The following is a 17,704-nucleotide window of genomic DNA, read 5'->3' as shown; positions in this document are numbered from 1 at the left end:
ACTGGGGTCGGAGAGGAGCACTCTGGGAGATTGAGAGCCAGAAGCCCTCTCTCAGAGGCAAGACAGATTCACCTTTGTGTTGGCTGGGCTGAAGGACAAACCTTTGGATTTGGAGACATTCGGAGGGAGCTCTGGGAACCAAGCAGAGAGAGAGGTCTCTAAGCTAACTGGGCTATATTGGAGGCAATAAAAGATCTGAACTTTTGTCACCTGGGCTGCATTTTGAGGTGATTATTACTTTCAATTTCAACTAAGGCTACCTCCAGAAAACCTCCCTGAGAAACTTGCTTTCTCCCAGAGAGAACCATTATATTATAAAGAAGAAAAACACCACAGGAAAGGCTTCAAATTTATCCCCATTTCAGTTGATGCTCGCTCTTACTTTTAGATATTGCTTATCATTTTAAGAAATGCTCAAAATTTATTCGATGCTTTCTAATGTTTTTCCAGAGGAAAGGATATTATTGCATTTTATCAAAAGGTTTTTCTGTATCTGGGGAGATATTAATGTGATTTTTTTCTTTTTATATTTAATATGGTCAATTATGCTGATAGTTTTGCATCCCTGAATTCCTGGTATAAATCCTACTTGGTTATGGTATATGGCTTTGTGATATACTTCTGTATATCCTTGTTAGTACTTTATTTAAAACTTTTTTTTATTGAGATAATTTAAGGAAATTTATAATTTTCTTTATCAGTTTCTGCTCTTCAAGGTTTAGATATCAAAACATTTATATCATTAAAGGATTTTGGTAGTACTTCTTCACCTATTTTTAAATAGGTTTTTATAGTATCTTAGGCAGCTAGTGCAATGGATAGAGTACTGGGACTGTAGTCAGGAAGATTACTTTTCATGAGTTCAAATTAGACTAAGACACTTAGTAACTATGTGATCCTGGGCAAGACACTTAACCTTGATTACCATAGTTTTCTTATATGTAAAATGAGCCAGACAAGGAAATGATAAACTAATCCAGTATTTTTGCTAAGAAAACTTTTAGGAAAATCATGAAGAGTCAGACATGGCTGAACCAAGTGAAAAAATAATATTGGAATTATTTATTTTTTCATATAATTGGTAAAATTCATTTGTATATACATGCAGTCCTAAGGATTTTTCTGGATTTTTTAAGGTTTTTTTTTTTTTTTTTTCAAACAAAGGTTTAAGTATTCTAATTTTTCTTTTGTTAATTTGGGCAATTTATATTTTTGTAAATATTCATACATTTCACTTAGATTGCCAGTTTTACTGATATATAGCTAGGCAAAAATCAGTTTCATCTGTATTTATGGTTCTTCATCCTTTTTTATTTTTATTCTTTCTAATTTGGTTTTCTTATTTAGAAAAATAATAAAATTAACTAAGGATCTATCTCTTTTACTTTTTTTTCCCTGAGATTAGTCCTTGTTTTATATTTTAGTTCATTTTTTAGCTTATAATTTTGCTCATCTCTAATTTTCATTATTTCCAATTGAGGATTTTTTTTTTTTTGCTACTTTTATTAATTGCATACTCATTTCATTGATGTGTCCTTTCTCTTTTTTACTTCTATATTCATTTAGAGAGAGAAAATTTTATCTAACTTTGGCTATATCCTACACATTTTGGTATGTTGTCTCATTGTTGTCTTTTTTTAAATTAATAGTAGTTTATAAGAATTATTCTTTGACTCACTCATTCTTTCAAATTAAATTATCTTCCCAATTAATTTTAATAAATGCTTTCCAAGGCACTTTATTGAGTACAATGTAGTTGCATTATGGCTTCAAAGGGTGAATTTAATATTTCTGCTTTTTTGCATTAACTTAGGAGTTTTTTATGCCCTAAAACATTTGCAGCCCCCAAAAGTTGCATTATAGACATACATCTTCCTGTTCCAGTTCATTTTTTCCAGATGTCTACCATATGAAACTTTTTAAAAGATTCTGTTCCTCTCCTTTAATTTTTTATTATTTTTAAAATTAGATTTATCTGGCTCTGAGAGGGGAAAAGTAAAATTTTCCCACTAGTAGAGTTTGTATTTCTTTCTTTCTTTGATTTTGATTTTTTTTAAAAATAATTTGTATGCTATGCTTTTTGGTTCATATACATTTCACATAGATATTTATACAAATTTTATAGTTCTTTTTATCAATCTGTTTCTGTTTAATTAGGTCTATTTTTTTGTTTTGTTTTTTTCTTATTTGTCATTGTGATCACTACTTCTCCCTTTTTTAATTTAGTTCAGGCATAATACATTCTTTTCCATTCCTTTATTTTACATCTCTATGTGCTTCTCTGCATCAAGTGTATTTTTTGTGTTAATATTTTGAATTAATTTCTAACTTATCCTATCTGTGTCTTTTATGAATGAATTCATCCAATTTACATTCAAAATAAAATAGATTTCTATACCCAATGGAGTATGATATAAATTTTCCTCTCTTTTTATCAATTTGTATGAGAGTAAGATTTCAGCATTGCCTAACTGTAGAGGACTAGAACTCTGGAAAAGTATACTTGAAACACAGTGTTAACTCAGTGGAATTGATGAAATTATGGTTCTCTAGTTCACACATATATTTAATACTTAATATGGTGATGTAATGATTCTTTAAGTTCACACATTATCAGTATGCTGTGAATGATGTAATTACAATAAGGTATATAAGGGCTAACAAGGACTGGAAAATAGACATTCTATCTTTGACCAGCTTGGTGGTAGTTCTCATGCCTCCTGCACTAAGATCAAGACTGTGTTAGAATAAAGAATCTTAGACTCTATTCTTGAGCATTCTCGTGGTGTCTATCCTATTGAAACCAAGACCTGTATGAAGGATCTCCAGAAAGCTAGCCCTGACATTACACCTAACCTTCAATCATGTCCTCCTCCATCATAAAACTCTTCTTTGCCCATGTCTTCTATGAGATATTTCCCTCCATACTTCTTCTCGCTTCTTTCCAGCATATCCCTCACTTTCACCAATGTTTTATTTTTATGTCAGCCCTAATATTTGACATATTCCCATAACTTCTATTTATGTAGAAACCTTCTAACTGTACTAATAATGGTAATTGTATTGGAAGTTACATGTATTATCTTCCTATATAGGAATATGAACAGCTTAAGCTAAATCCCTTATGATTTCTGTGCCATATTTACTTCTTTATGCTTCTCCTGACTCTTATATTTCAAAGTCAATTTTTAATTTTTATCTGGTCTTTTCATCAGCAATATTTTAAAGTACTTTATTTAATTAAATATCCATTTTTCCCTTGAAGATTATACTCAGTTTTGTTGGGCAGGTTATATTTTTGGTTATTATTCTAGCTCTTTTGCCTTCTGTATTTTTGTGCTTCTTTTCTCTGGCTGTTAATTGTCTTTTCCTAAGTTTTTGCCTTGATCTCATTAATTCATCCAATTTTTCATCTACTACTCTTATTTGATTTTTAAACATCATTTCTTAGCTAGGAGTTCTTGTTGTGTTTGTGTCCAATTCACTTCCTTTTTTTTTTTTTTACCCCCTTTGAGGCTTTGCTTCTAGCATTGTCTTCTTTTGAATTTCTGTTTTGTTCTTTCTTGTCATCTTAGTAGTTTTCCATGGTCATTTTTATTATTTGCTCATTTTTCTAGACTATTTCTTTCTTTCTTTTCTTTTCTTTTTTTTTTTTATCCCTTTTTGTGTGTGTGGGTGTGGGTGAGGCAAATGGGGGTAAGTTGCTTGTCTAGCATCATTATTAGGTGTCTGAAGTCAGATTTGAACCCAAGTCCTCCTGACTTCAGGGCTGATGCTCTATCCACTGTGTCTAGCTGCCTTGCATCTATTTCTTAACTTTGAACTTTATGTTTAAATTGGAATCTTTGGCCATTATGAGGAGGAGCACTTTCCCAAGCTTCAAGATATTTCACATTACTATTTTCAAAGTTCAGGCAGTTCAAGACAACTGGAAGTTTTAAGTTTTTTCCAAGGTGGTATTTCCTCGGCAGAGGTATGGTCACTGCTCTCCTGGTCTGTACTCTGGTTCTTATCTAGGAAGAGACTTTTCCCTCATAGCTGCAACACAATTGCTTCTCAGTTCCCTTCTCCCTTGCCATAGCAAGTGTTCCTCTCTATCTTGGAATTGCTACCTGAAGTGGGTACATACATTGAAGATGCCAAAAAACATCCTTTCCTGCACAGAATGCTTGAAGAGCGGTACCCTGTATTCTAATTCTGAGCAGTTGTCTGGTCCCCTTATCAGATCTTGGTAGAAGTCCACAGAATCAACTGCTGCTATTGTTGCCTCCACCTCCAAGGCCCACAATGGTATTTTTTACCACATTTTTTCTGCATTAACTTCCTTCCCAGTGTCACAGACAATTTGTTCAACCTCCTAAATTCTCTTTAGCTGGAAAGTTTTCTCACCTCAACTTTTTGTTGACAGTGCCACCTCACAGTTTCATTTAAGGCATCATTTATTTATAAAGTTTTTGGAGGGGAATATTAGGAGAAGTGAGCTTTAGTAATTCCCATATTCTGACATCTTGGCTCCACTTCACATGAAAAAAAGACTTTGTAAACTTTTAAATTTCTATGTAATTATTATTTATGTATAGAAATTTATATAAATATAGTTCTAGATAAAGTTTTATATAAATATATCTATGTAGATATCAGTATTTTGAGAAATGAAGTCTTGGCATCAGAATGAATTGCATTTAAGTATTATTTCCAAAAGAAAAGGGTAATAACATGTTGAATAAAGTAATAATAATAGTAATAGTAATGGCTAATATTTACAGTGCCTATTATGTACTACACACTCTTATTAAGTGCTTTAGAAATACCTCATTTTATTCTTACAATAACTTTGATATGGTGGTGTGATTATCACTATTTTACAGTTGAGCCAACTGAGAAAAACAGGTTAAATGACTAGTGTTTAGATGGCAAGTTATCTGGGGTCAAATTTTAAGTTAGGTCTTCCTGATACTAGGCTTAGCTCTTTATGTACTCAGCGTCACCAAACGGAGATTATACATGGTAAAAGTTTCCTGTTTGTATTGGGAGATGGAAACTTCCTGAGTAGCTATTCTCTGAATCAATGAAAGCAAAATGTGGTCCATGAAAAGAGGAACAATTAAGTTTTATTTTGTCATGACAAGGTATCTAATATACCAGGTAACCAAAAAAGAAGTTTATTTTTTTCAAGTTTGTTATAATAATTTATTATAGGTATCACTGAAAATATTCAAGAACTATAAATTTATTTTAAATTTATTTGGCTAATTAAATTTCCTTAATTCAATGTTTCAAGGATCTGAGATTCCTTGCTTCTTTTTAATTATGTGAAGAGTGACTAAAGCCTTTGTATAGTGTTTTCATGAGTTGTAAAAACAAGCAGGTAATAATCAGTTGATTATCAATAACCAAGAAGTTTTGATTAAGTAAGTGTATACTATGTTGAAGGCACTCTGCTTCATATTGTAATACAGATTTTGGTAGTATTGTTCAGTCATTTTCAATCAAGTCCAGCTCTCTATGACCCCATTTGGATGTTTCTTGGCAAAGATACTTGAGTGAATTTCCATTTCCTTCTTTGGCATATTTTACAGATGAGGATACTGAACCAAACAGGATTACATAATTTATCGAGGATCACACAATTACTATGTGTCTGAAATTGGGATTGAATTTAAGTCTTTTTAACTACAAGATAGGCATTGTATCTAGTGGGCCACCGACCAGCCCTGGGAATACAAATAAAAAGAGTGGGGAATAAAATCTTATTCTCAAGGATCTTTTTTTTGTTGTTGTTTTTGTTTTTAAATAATTTTTTGTTGACGTACATATGCATAGGTAATTTTTTATAACATTACCCTTTATACTTCTGTTCCAACTTTTCCCTTTCCTCCCTCCACACCTTCCCTTAGATGGCAGGCAGTCTTCTACATATTAAATATGTTATAGTATAAGGGATCTTTGGTTTAATGAAGATAGCAATCTCACTTAGAAGTATATACATACAACTTATACCTGGGTCACAGGGAAATATTTTTTAGCTTAAATAGGATTTCCCAGACTTTGCTCTCAAGAGGCACCAATATAGAACTTTAGCTTTACTGGATTTAGTATTGGCTCATTATTCTGTATATTGCATAACTATTCAAATCCCATCATTCTTCTTTCAGACTGGTATCCCCATCTTAAATCTAAATTACCTTTCTGTCTTATTTATTATTATTTTTTCCTATTCATTCCTTTTTTTCTGCTATATTGGTTTACTTTTTATTAAGTTCACACTCTTCTTAAATTCTTGTAATCTTTTCTCCTTTTATCATTATAAGACTAAGATCAAAATCTAGAGCTCAAAAATCTAAGTGACTTAATAATAATCTTCAATTATATGGAAGGAAAAGCATCATCTAGAGCAGGGATTCTATTTTTGCATGTGGCATTGACCTATTTGGCAAACTGATGAAACCTACAGAACTTTTTTCAGCATGTTTTTAAAAACATAAAATTAAATAGAATTATAAAGGAACCCATTTCTATTGAAACATATTTAAGTAAATATTGTTTTAAAATAACAACAAGGCTAGGAAACCTGGGTTAAGAATTTAGATAGAGGGAATAATTTCTTTTTTTTTTTTAATCATATTAAAATATTCATTGCTAGAGGTTTATAGAAATATTGAATTTCCTTACAGTTTGTCATATATTATCCTTATTTCTATGTCACAAATATAGTACTCAAGTATATTTGAACATTATTTGATATAATTACCCTGATCGGTTTTCATCACATTATAAAAAGATGAGGAACAAACTGCTAACTACAGGTACATTTCTAGCAGTATATAATTAAAATTATGATCATTTAGAAAAACATTTTTCTTCAGATTGATAGATATTTGTGACATCGAATTTCAAAAAGTATACAATAGTACTTATTCATTAATACACATTTGGAAAGATTTGTGAGCCTCTGAATTCTTTTCAGGATACACTATCATGCTCTTCATGGCCAACTTCACCAGGTCTGAGATGGGAAAAGAGATGGTGTGACCTTCGATTAATTCCCTTACTTCATTCTCGTTTCTCCCAGTACCTTCCTGGATCAGATTTGTGTCGGTGAGTGCCTCCATATTAATTTTCTATCAGCAAGAAAATGTGTTTATAAACTCATTTTTTGAGATGTCTCTGTGTGTGTGTGTGTGTAACATGAATGTGTGCATGTGTGTATGTGTATAATGTGAATGGGTATATGCTGATTTTGCCTAACTTCACCTTTAGGACAGGGCATGTAAATTCACTACTTAATCACAATTTGAACTTAAAAGAGATGGAGAAAGAACTGTTAGTTGCAGGCCCCAAAGCATAATTGTTTGTTGTCATTGTTTGATTGTGGATTTATTTTTATTTTTTATTTTTTATTTTTTTTTGGTATTTAAATGAATGGGCAGATGCTGATTTCTAAATGACCATATATCTATGTCTGGACAGAACTTTAAAAATTAATTACTACAATCCATTCACTTTGCTGATAAATAAACTGTGTCCTAGGGTGGTTAAATGACTTCACTAAAGTCATATAGGTAACAAGTTGTCAGGAACAAGGTTTGAACCCATGTGTTTCTACTGCCTCACACTCACTAGAGAATATAGAACTACTTAATTTGTTTGGAGGGAGAGTATTCCTTTTTAAGGGGCAGCTAAAACGTGAAACACTATAGAGCACTCAGCTAGAAGCAGGAAGACCTTATAGACACTTATTAGACTTATAGACTCTGGGCAAGTCATTTATCCCGATTTATTTCTATTTCTTCAGCTATAAAATGAAATGGAAAACAAAATAACAAAAACTCTCTAATACCCTTGCCAAGAAAACCACAAATGCAGTTACACACACACACACACACACACACACACACACACACACACACACAAACTTGTACATAACTAAAACAACAAATTCCTTCTTAAAAGGACTTAAGTTTGTAAGAAATCTTTCAGGCTACATTTGTTTGGCTCTAATTCAGCTATGTTTGTGCATTAAAGAGAAAAGTCATTCTTGCTTCTTTTTTGTGAAAGAATAAAATCACACTGATATGAAAAGGAAATTCAAGCATATTGGTCATAAATTATGAAAAAAAAAATCTTGGCAGGAAAAGACAGCAATAAACCTTAAAATACTGAATGACTAAAACCAGGGATTTTGTTGTTGTTTTCAGTCATTTCAGTCATGTCCAATTCTATGACCATACTGGAATAATTTGCCATTTCCTTCTCTAGTTTATTTTATAGATGAGGAATTGGGACAAATAGGTTTAAGTGACTTGTGCAGTGTTACACACTACTGTGGCAGAGTTTAGATTTGAACTTACCGAGGTGAGTTTTTTTTAACTAGCTGCTCCCAAATTTAGAGAACTTAATGTCAATTTCATGTCCAGTTCTACAAATCTCATTTCCCCTTTCCATTGATTTCTCTACAAACATCAATGAAAATTATCTGGAAATTTATCAAAATTCCCCACTATCTGAATATATAATTTGAATGTAGAGAACCCTAAACTTTATAGCTCCAATAGAATTTTATATATAAATGTCATAATATTATGTAGTAGTAAATATTATATTACATTTACAGGCAGCTAGGTGGTACAGAGGATAAAATACTGGGTTACAGGATTAGAACACCTGAATTCAAATTTGGCATCAGACACAAATTACTGTGTGAAATGGACATCACAAAAACACTGATCTTCCAGATTGTTATCTGAATTAGATGAGATAATAATTATAAAGCATAACATAGTACCTAGCATATACTGCGTGTTATATAAATACTAGTTATTCCTTATTATTATTCCTACTTTATTTGAAGTTATTTTCATATAAATATCAGTAAAGACACAGTGATTTTGTTAGAGTCATGCCATATCATCTGAATATGGAGATTCTCAGTATAGAAAAACCTCTCCACAGATGCTTATTTACAGCTTCCTTGAATCTCTAATCTTGTTGAATTGCCTGAGGCTTTGAAAGTCACACATCTAAGTGCATTAAAAATGGACTTTAAATCTATGTCTTTCTGACTTTAAGTTGCTACATCATCATGATGCTTATGCTATATTTGCAGAAGCAAATATAAATATTAAATTAATGCCACAATGTTGTCAACCAATGTCTATCTATGCTCCATATGTTTTCAAAAATGAATCTTCTTCCACAAGCATTAAATTAAACCCAAGAAGTTTTAACTACAATGGTGGTCATACAAGGCATTTATCCATAAAAATCTGTCTAAGTAGAAGGAAATTATTGTTTTTACAGCTAACTTTTCATTCATAGAAATACTAGATAAAGGTGACTGAGGGATTTTAATAATAGTAAATATAACCCTAAATTGCTCTTCAGAGAACAATGGATTCCCCTCTTGATCTTCTTCTATTTTCCCTAAACCAAAAAGCTGAATTCTGAAAATTCATAGGTAAAATTTGATTTTAATTATGTAATGGTGGTTTAATAAGCAGTTCTAAAACCATAATATTTAGTTAGTAACTAAAGGTTGGGCAAAATTTACTAACTAGTAATATCATATTTCTATCTATGGCTCTAACTTAAAGAGGAAACACAGCCTGTAAACTGCAGGGTAGTTTACTTTATTGGAAAATAAGACTACAATTTTGAGTTAAATTACTGAAATTGTTATGAAATACAATAGTTTTTAAGAATAATTAATTTTTCAAAAACATAAGTAGGAATCCTTAAAGATTCCAAAGCATTATTGAAAAAAAAATAAAAATATAAAGGGGAATAAAAAATATAAAGACAAAATTACATTTTCCATAACATTTTAATTACATAGTTGTACTATCTGGGCTCGCTTTCTGGAGATCCTTCCAATGGCCCTTAATCTTGGAAGGATAGGTACCACGGGAATGGTCAGGAATAGAGGCTAGAGTCTTTATTGTCTCCTTCACAGTCTGTCTTCTTTACAATCTGTGTCTGTCACAGTCTGAGCCAGTGTTGATCTTAATGGAGGAGTGCAGGAGACAGGAGAGCCACTAGAAGGATGGTCAAAGATAGACTATCTGATTTCTAGTCTTTCTTAGTCCTTATGTAGCTTATTGTAATTACATCATTACAGCATACTCATTATATGTAAACTAGAGAACCATTACATCACCATACTAAGTATATATGTGAACTAGAGAACCATCATCTCATCAATTCCACTAAGTTAACATCTTGTTTTAAGTATACTTCTCCAAAGTTCTGGTCCTCTACAAGTAGTTTTCTAACAAATATATTTCTTTTTGAGAAAGAATCATTTAAACAGTTTGAATATTCTCAAGAGGACAGCCAACTTTGTTAAAGTTTAATGTCCCTCTATACTAAATAAATAGGAAATGAAAGATACTGATTTCAGAAAAGAGTTTCATAAACTATTAACTAAGTAAATTAATTATTACCATTTACTTCACATCCAATAAGTTGGTCTTTTTGAAATTAAATTCAAACTTTTTTTTTCCTTTTGTAACACCTATCTCTAGAGTACGCATGAGTCTTTGAAAATTATGAGCCAAAAATAATTGACAGTGTGTTAGGATTGCAAGACCAATCAACATTACCTTGAGTATATCACAGCAGATAGCAGTGATATAATGTGAGGAAATCGAAATACAAGAAGACTATATGATGTATCTACTTTCTTAAATTAGGTGGTCAAAAAGGTGGTAAAAGAGTATACTTTCTGGATTCTTAATCCATCTAGTCACTTGAAAAAGTCATGGACAAGAGACCAAAACTCAAAAAAATATTTGAGTTAATTCATTTGGCATATCAAAAAGAATTTACTCCAAAATAAAGAAAAGTTGATTAAGAGAGTAAGAAAAATGATATAGTGTCTTATATATGATTTATGAGTTATAAATTCATTTTGAAATTATTTATATCTTGTTACTCATGTGTTTATATATAATTATGACTATATAGGAATATTGCATAATTTTATAGTCCAAAAGTTGATCTAAATGGATATTATTTGAATCAGATATTAATACATAATATATCAATACTTTTGTCCAGATGTATTTGTTTTACAAAAGTCATAATTTTTTAAAAATATGCTTTCTTTTCAGCTACATGATGCCTTTTAAGTTAGAATTTCTTAACCTTTTATTTCATGGATCTCTATAGAAGTCTGGTAATTCCTATGAATCCTTTCCCAAAATGATATTTTTAAATCCATAAAATAAAATACACAGGATTACAAAGAAAACAACTTTTTTTTTTTTTTGGGGGGGGGGAATTAACAGGTTTTTTTTTTTTTTTTTTTTTTTTTTTTTTTTTTTTTTTAAAGCTAATCAACTCTAGGTTAAGAATTCCTGCTCTGAAAAAAAAAGAGTTGAAAAAATGTACATATTCTGCTTATCATTGTCCTTGAAGCCAAGTAAGTTATGTAATTATTGATTGTTTCCCAGAGTCTCTTTCTGGCTACACATATACTTGCCTCATGAGAAACTAAAAAAAAAAACATATAAATATATTTTATATATTTCCTACTGAGGTAGATTTTTATATTTTTTGAAGGGGCATAGGTATACCTGAGGAGTAGAATATCTCTGATTTATGAAAGGAAAATTGGAAAATACATATCCAGGAGTTCAGAACTAGAACTCATGCAAAAACAAAATGAACTTTGGATAAGTGTGCAGTCTCACATTCCAATGGCATCACTGTGAGCCCAAGTTATAAACTATGAATTGAATACAGAGAGGAGGAGAATGGCAGAATGCCTAATGAAGCATTCTGTACCTACCATATGCTTTGTATTTTTTAAAATTTGTTTGTTTTGGGAAATGAAATAATATCTAATATCCATGGATCTTCACTACCAAAGCTTTTGGATGAAAGCCAAAAAGGATGTTTACTGAAAACTGAGAAATGTGTACAACTTTTATAGCATTTTGAACACTGAATGGCAGAAGTTTTCCACTGCTTTGTAATTGCTTGGAACTTAAACATGGTTTGTTATGCAATTCAATATGCTATGGCAAATGCACATAGTGGAACAGAGAGGCATGAAAGGCTTGGATGGTTTCCATTCATTTCAGTGTCTTTCACACTTCTGTTGTGCCTAGCTTATGTCCAAACAATACAAAAGCACAATGTAAAATGGAATCATTAAAGCTGTGGGGAGTAACTTGGAATTCTACAGCATTTTCATAAGCAATTTAGAAGAGGATCATTTCATTTTCTTAAACAAAAACATAATGAATGAAAGCCCATAAGGGGTACTTAGACACTGCTCATTTCATTCTAAAGAAAACTTTGGTCATTACTGAAAAGCACAAACTTTACACAAGAGATAGAAGACATTATTATCCATGAAGTGACCTAAAAGATGACTAACTTCTTTTTACAGTTGGGGAAGTTGAGGCCTAGAAAGGTTAAGCAATTTATCCAAGGTTAAGTAGTAAATAATAAAACAAAACAAAGCAAAATAAAACTATATCCTTTTCTGCAAAAGGAAAAGGTTAGAAGAAATGATCTCCAAAGTCACTTTCCAGACCTAAATCCTGTATTTCTGTGATTCTGTTCTATTAGTTCTGTGTAATTAGGCCTCTCTTTATAACCATTATTTCAATGACCTCCCCAGGTAAGTATTTGATGACACTGCTATAAAACCATAAGTGGTTTTAAAAGCAGACAGATATAATGACATAGTTTCTCCTATGTAAATTTGCCTGGTTAATTCTGCATTGTTTGTTATGTAAATTTTCTTGAGACCTCTGCCATGAACATAATTAACACTTCTCTGGCAAATATTTCTTTTTCCTTCAAGAACAGTTTCTACTATCTTGAATTTGTGTACTGCCTAAATTGATCTTTACTGTTCCATTTTCAAACTTAGGCATTTATAAAACAGTCCAGCAATCAGATGTGAGTTCAGAATGTGTGCTTCACATTGTTAAGAAGAAAATATTTCCAACAAGCCTTGCAAAGAGATGAATGTTTAGGTAAATAAGATTATTTTCTGATTTGATCTCTTATGAATATTGACAGACAGAACGCATTTCAAGTAATTGCTGTGGATGGGGTTTGCAGTGGAATAATTCAATGTCTCTCAACTGAAGACTGCATCGATTGGCTACAAGCAATAGCAACAAATATTTCAAATCTCACAAAGCACAATGTAAGTATGAACCTAAATGATTGGGGGATTCCAATCATGTTGAATGAAAACTATTGTAAAATTCTCTTGAGTTTCAGCCTAGACTTAATTGTACATAAGCATTACTTGGAGCTCCCACAAAGTAGCCAATTCCAGTCTATCTTTGCAGCTATTTTGGACAGCTGAAAGGATGGATAACCAAAAGGGTTATCATTTTACTCTAAGCTATCTTACAGGACCTTACTTATCAGGACGAGAACAAAGTACTTTCTCCACCAGGTACCAGTATATGACCAGCAGGAGTTTATGACAAATGTTAGTTATGCTCAATATATATATTCTTATGCATACTATGTTTATTAAATGCAAATAAATATATGCTTTCTTGACTCAAGTAGAGATATATCCTGTAGATATATCTAGCAGGATCAATACCAGATCAATGCAATAAAGTGAATATTGCAATAAACCATGGGACACATTTTTTTTTATTTTTCTAGAGAATATAAATTTATTTTATACTACCCTGTAGTCTATTAAATGAGCGATAGTATTATGTCTATAAAACAATGTAAATACTTTAATTGAACATACATAATGGCTAAAAATGCTATCCATCATATGAGGCTACAACAAGTAGTAAACTTTTAGCTGGTGGAGGGTCTTGCTTTGATGTTAATTGCTGTTGGTTGATCAGGGTAGTGATTAGAGAAGGTTGGAGTATCGGTAGCGATTTCTTAAAATAAGACAACAATGAAGTTTGCCACATTGACTGACTCTTTATGAAAGACTCCTCTTTAGCATGTGATGCTACTTGATAACATTTTACTCACAATAAAATATTTTTTTCAACTTTGGAGTCAATCTACTCAAACCTTACCATTACTTTATCAACTAAATTTATATAATATTCTTCAATATTTTAGTGGCCTGAGGAGAAAGATAGTGGAATAACTGATTAGTAGAATAGCCATAATATATGTAATATTTGTCAATTAAGTTCATCTTTTTATAAAAGTGTAACTGTTGGCATCCCAAAACAATTACAATAGAAATATTAAAGATAATCACAAGTGATCATAATTAATATAATAATAATGAAAATATTAAAAAGCAGAAACATGACTTTGGCTATCTATAAAACATTCATACAGGCAAAGAAATAATTTTTTTCCAATAGCAATCTGTGGCCATAAAAGTTAAACTACAAGTGTCATAGAACTGATGTTTTTGAATTATGGTGCTAGAGAAGACTTTTGAGAGTTCCTTGGACAGCAAAGAGATCAAACCACTCAATATTTAAATAAATTAATTCATACTTCTTATGGAAGAACAGATCCTAAAGTGAACACTTAAAAGCTTTGAACACAAAATAGGAAGGAATGATTCATTGGAAAATATTCTGATTTCAGGAAGAATAAAAGATAAAAGGAAGAGGGACTAGCAGAGGTTGAAATGGATAGATAATATCATGGAAACAACAAATATGAACTTGGACTTATTTTAATGGATAGTGGAGGATAGAAGGGTCTATAGTGCTAATCCACAGAGGCATGAAGAGTCAGACATGAAAGATTAAACATCAACAAAATCATGAAAAAGTTTGAAATATTATAAGAATTACCTAAATGTGACAAAGAGATAAGATGTGAGCACACATTATTAAGAAAATAGTGTCAATAGAATTATATAATGCAAGGTTGCCACAAACCTCCAATTAAAAAAACAAAACAAGCAATATTTGCAAAGTGTAATAAAGTGAATTACAACAAAATGAAGCATGCTTATATTAAAGAATTTCACGGTGATGTTAGCAGGTTTATTAGTTTTATATTCTATAGGATAGAGTTTGGAAATGTTTGAAAAGCTAGGGGGAAGAGAAATGGAAAGGGAGACATTCATAGCCAAAATTCTAAAAAGATACTGATAGTCTAGGTTGATACTATTATTAAACAAACAAACAAACATGGCAGAGGTCAACACCAAAGATGTAGACCAACTATAAAAAAATCCCCTCAAGTTATTCTGTTTTTTTCACCATCTTATTTCACTCTGCCTCCCATATGTTTCCTTCCACCACCCAAGTTTGCATAACTATTCTGTATTCAACCTTCTGCATAGAATAATAAATTACCTATTGAAGATCATTTATATTCAAATAAGAGGGCAAGAAGGATTCTGAGATGATGGTGGTCAGTAAATTTCAAGAAATCTGGAGAACAGATCAAGAAGAGAGAATATAACTACTTGAAAGCTGTGACCAAAATAAAAAGAATCTTGACACAATAATGCAAGAAATAATCAAAGAAAATTACACTGAAATGATAGAACATGAAAATAGAAAAAGGAAAAAAAAATATCAAATAATCACCTCAAAGAGATCTTTTATGAAAAACACATAAGAATGCTATTGCCAAATTTTGAAATCTTCTTGTCAAAAAGAATATTTTGCAAGAAACAAACAAACAAAAAACCAATTCAAATATAATGGAGCCACAATTAGAATTGTACAAGACTTATCAGTAGCCACAATAAAATATTGCAGGTCTAGGAATCATATATACCTGCAATCAAAAGAAGTAGACCTGTGGCCAAAAATATCATATGCATGAAAGTTATCCATAATGATGAATGAAAAAAAAGTGGGCATTTAATGAACTTGCAGATCTTCAGGACTTTCAACCAAACCCAAATTTAATAGAAAATTTCATGTATAAAAGCCAATATCAAAGAATAATTTCAAGAAATTTAACATAGACAATTTGTTTATGATTTTTTTTACATGGAATTATATATCTTATTGTTCAAAATTGACATTAGTAATTGGATAGCTCATAACAAAGACTGGGGCAGAGTTAGATATAATCTGACTAGAAAGCAAAACTGTGTAGGAAAAAGAGGTACAGAAGAATAGACAGGTATTGGGGGGGGGGTTTCTGAAAACTTGCTCAAATTGGCAATGGATTAAATAGGAAACACTATGTAAATACCATGAAGGCTCTAATACCCTCCAAAATCTACATGTATGAGCCAATATTCCAACTTGTAAAAATGAAAGCATCACTTGTAAAAGAAAATATGGAACATAGATACTTGTTCCATTTCTACACTTCCATGACATAAGCTACACTTTACTGCTGGATTTTCACTCTTGTAATAGTTGCCTTTCTCCAGTGCTGAAAGTCTCTCTGAGTATCTGATATAGCAGATGCTGTTCTCAATTATCTGAACTACTATGGAACCTATTTACCTATTATGCTAATATAGGAATGTGTGTGTGTGTGTGTGTGTGTGTGTGTGTGTGTGTGTGTTACACTACTAAGTATGATTATCTCTAATTACATGTCCTTTTCGTTTTGTTATTCATTAATATTTCAAAGCATTATTGATTACAAAGCATTCAGAGCTATAAAAGACTGTATGTATTTAAAGGACTATTATTATTAATTATACTAAAAATAATAATACAAAAGTCACATTGACTTTCGGAAGAAATCATGAAGTTGTAGCTTCATAAAGACAAAGCAAACAAATTAAAACATACAACAAGAAAATAGTGAAGTGTTAGGGAAGATGATTTCAAAATTATTTCCTTTTTAAGTTCCCCAAATTTGCACCAAATGATCTAAGGAGAGAAAAAGACCATCATTATTCCTTCCCAAAAGGTTCTCCAATTTTTTTCCCCATGCAATTCAACTGAATTTTACAAATATTGACCAAACACTTATCATTTGTAAGGATATGGGCAGCATACAAAAAATGGGTAAGTCATTTTTCTCTAGAGGGAACCTGTAATCTATAAAGTAGTATAAAATATACATATAAAATTATAATATGATTTAGGATAGACAAGAGTCAAGATTTAATATAACACTGAAGAAATTTGAAAAACCTTCACAAAGACAGTGGCATCTGTGTCACCTTGAAAAATCAGTAGAATATCTAAATGAAAGAAAGTCAATTAGATTATAATAATTATAATGGGATATATAGCCATTTTCTATATCATATACCATTCTTTAAAAATGGTCATAGACATTGTTATATTTACATTTTCATTTATTTATTTATTTATTTATTTTTAATTTTTATTTAATAATTACTTTATATTGACAGAATCCATGCCAGGGTAATTTTTTTACAACCTTATCCCTTGCACTCATTTCTGTTCTGATTTTTTCCCTCCCTCCCTCCACCCCCTCCCCTAGATGGCAAGCAGTCCTATATATGTTGGATATGTTGCAGTATATCCTAGATACAATATTACATTTTTTTATTTTAAATTTTTATTTTTAAAAAATTATTTATTTTTAATACATGTATTATGAATTATGTTGGAAGAGAAAAATCAGAACAAAACATTGGAGAAACAAAAAAAGAGAGAGAGAAAAAGAAGTGGACATTGAAAGTATTGTTTTATATTCGATTTCCCCAGTTCTTTTTATGAATGCAGATGGCATTTTCTATCCAAAGTCTATTGGGATTACTTTGGATCACAGAACTGCTGAGAAGAACCAAGTTGATCATCACATCATCTTGGCTGTTGTTGAATAGAAT

General features: G+C 31.2%; 1 protein-coding gene across 1 annotated transcript in view; it reads left to right on the top strand.

Annotated features, from left to right (window-relative positions):
• Positions 1-17,704, top strand: part of SNTG1 (syntrophin gamma 1) — a 587,999-nt gene that overhangs the window by 163,905 nt on the left and 406,390 nt on the right. Inside the window, exons 9-10 of the mRNA XM_051973745.1 lie at positions 6,968-7,098; positions 13,039-13,168. Coding sequence (XP_051829705.1) covers positions 6,968-7,098; positions 13,039-13,168 — 261 coding nt within the window. The remainder of the gene's footprint in view (positions 1-6,967; positions 7,099-13,038; positions 13,169-17,704) is intronic.

Source organism: Antechinus flavipes, chromosome 1 (genome assembly GCF_016432865.1).
Source record: "Antechinus flavipes isolate AdamAnt ecotype Samford, QLD, Australia chromosome 1, AdamAnt_v2, whole genome shotgun sequence".
Taxonomy (NCBI): Eukaryota; Metazoa; Chordata; class Mammalia; order Dasyuromorphia; family Dasyuridae; genus Antechinus; species Antechinus flavipes.
The sequence above is the reverse complement of the archived record's forward strand: the minus strand, read 5'-3'. Positions and strand labels throughout refer to the sequence as shown.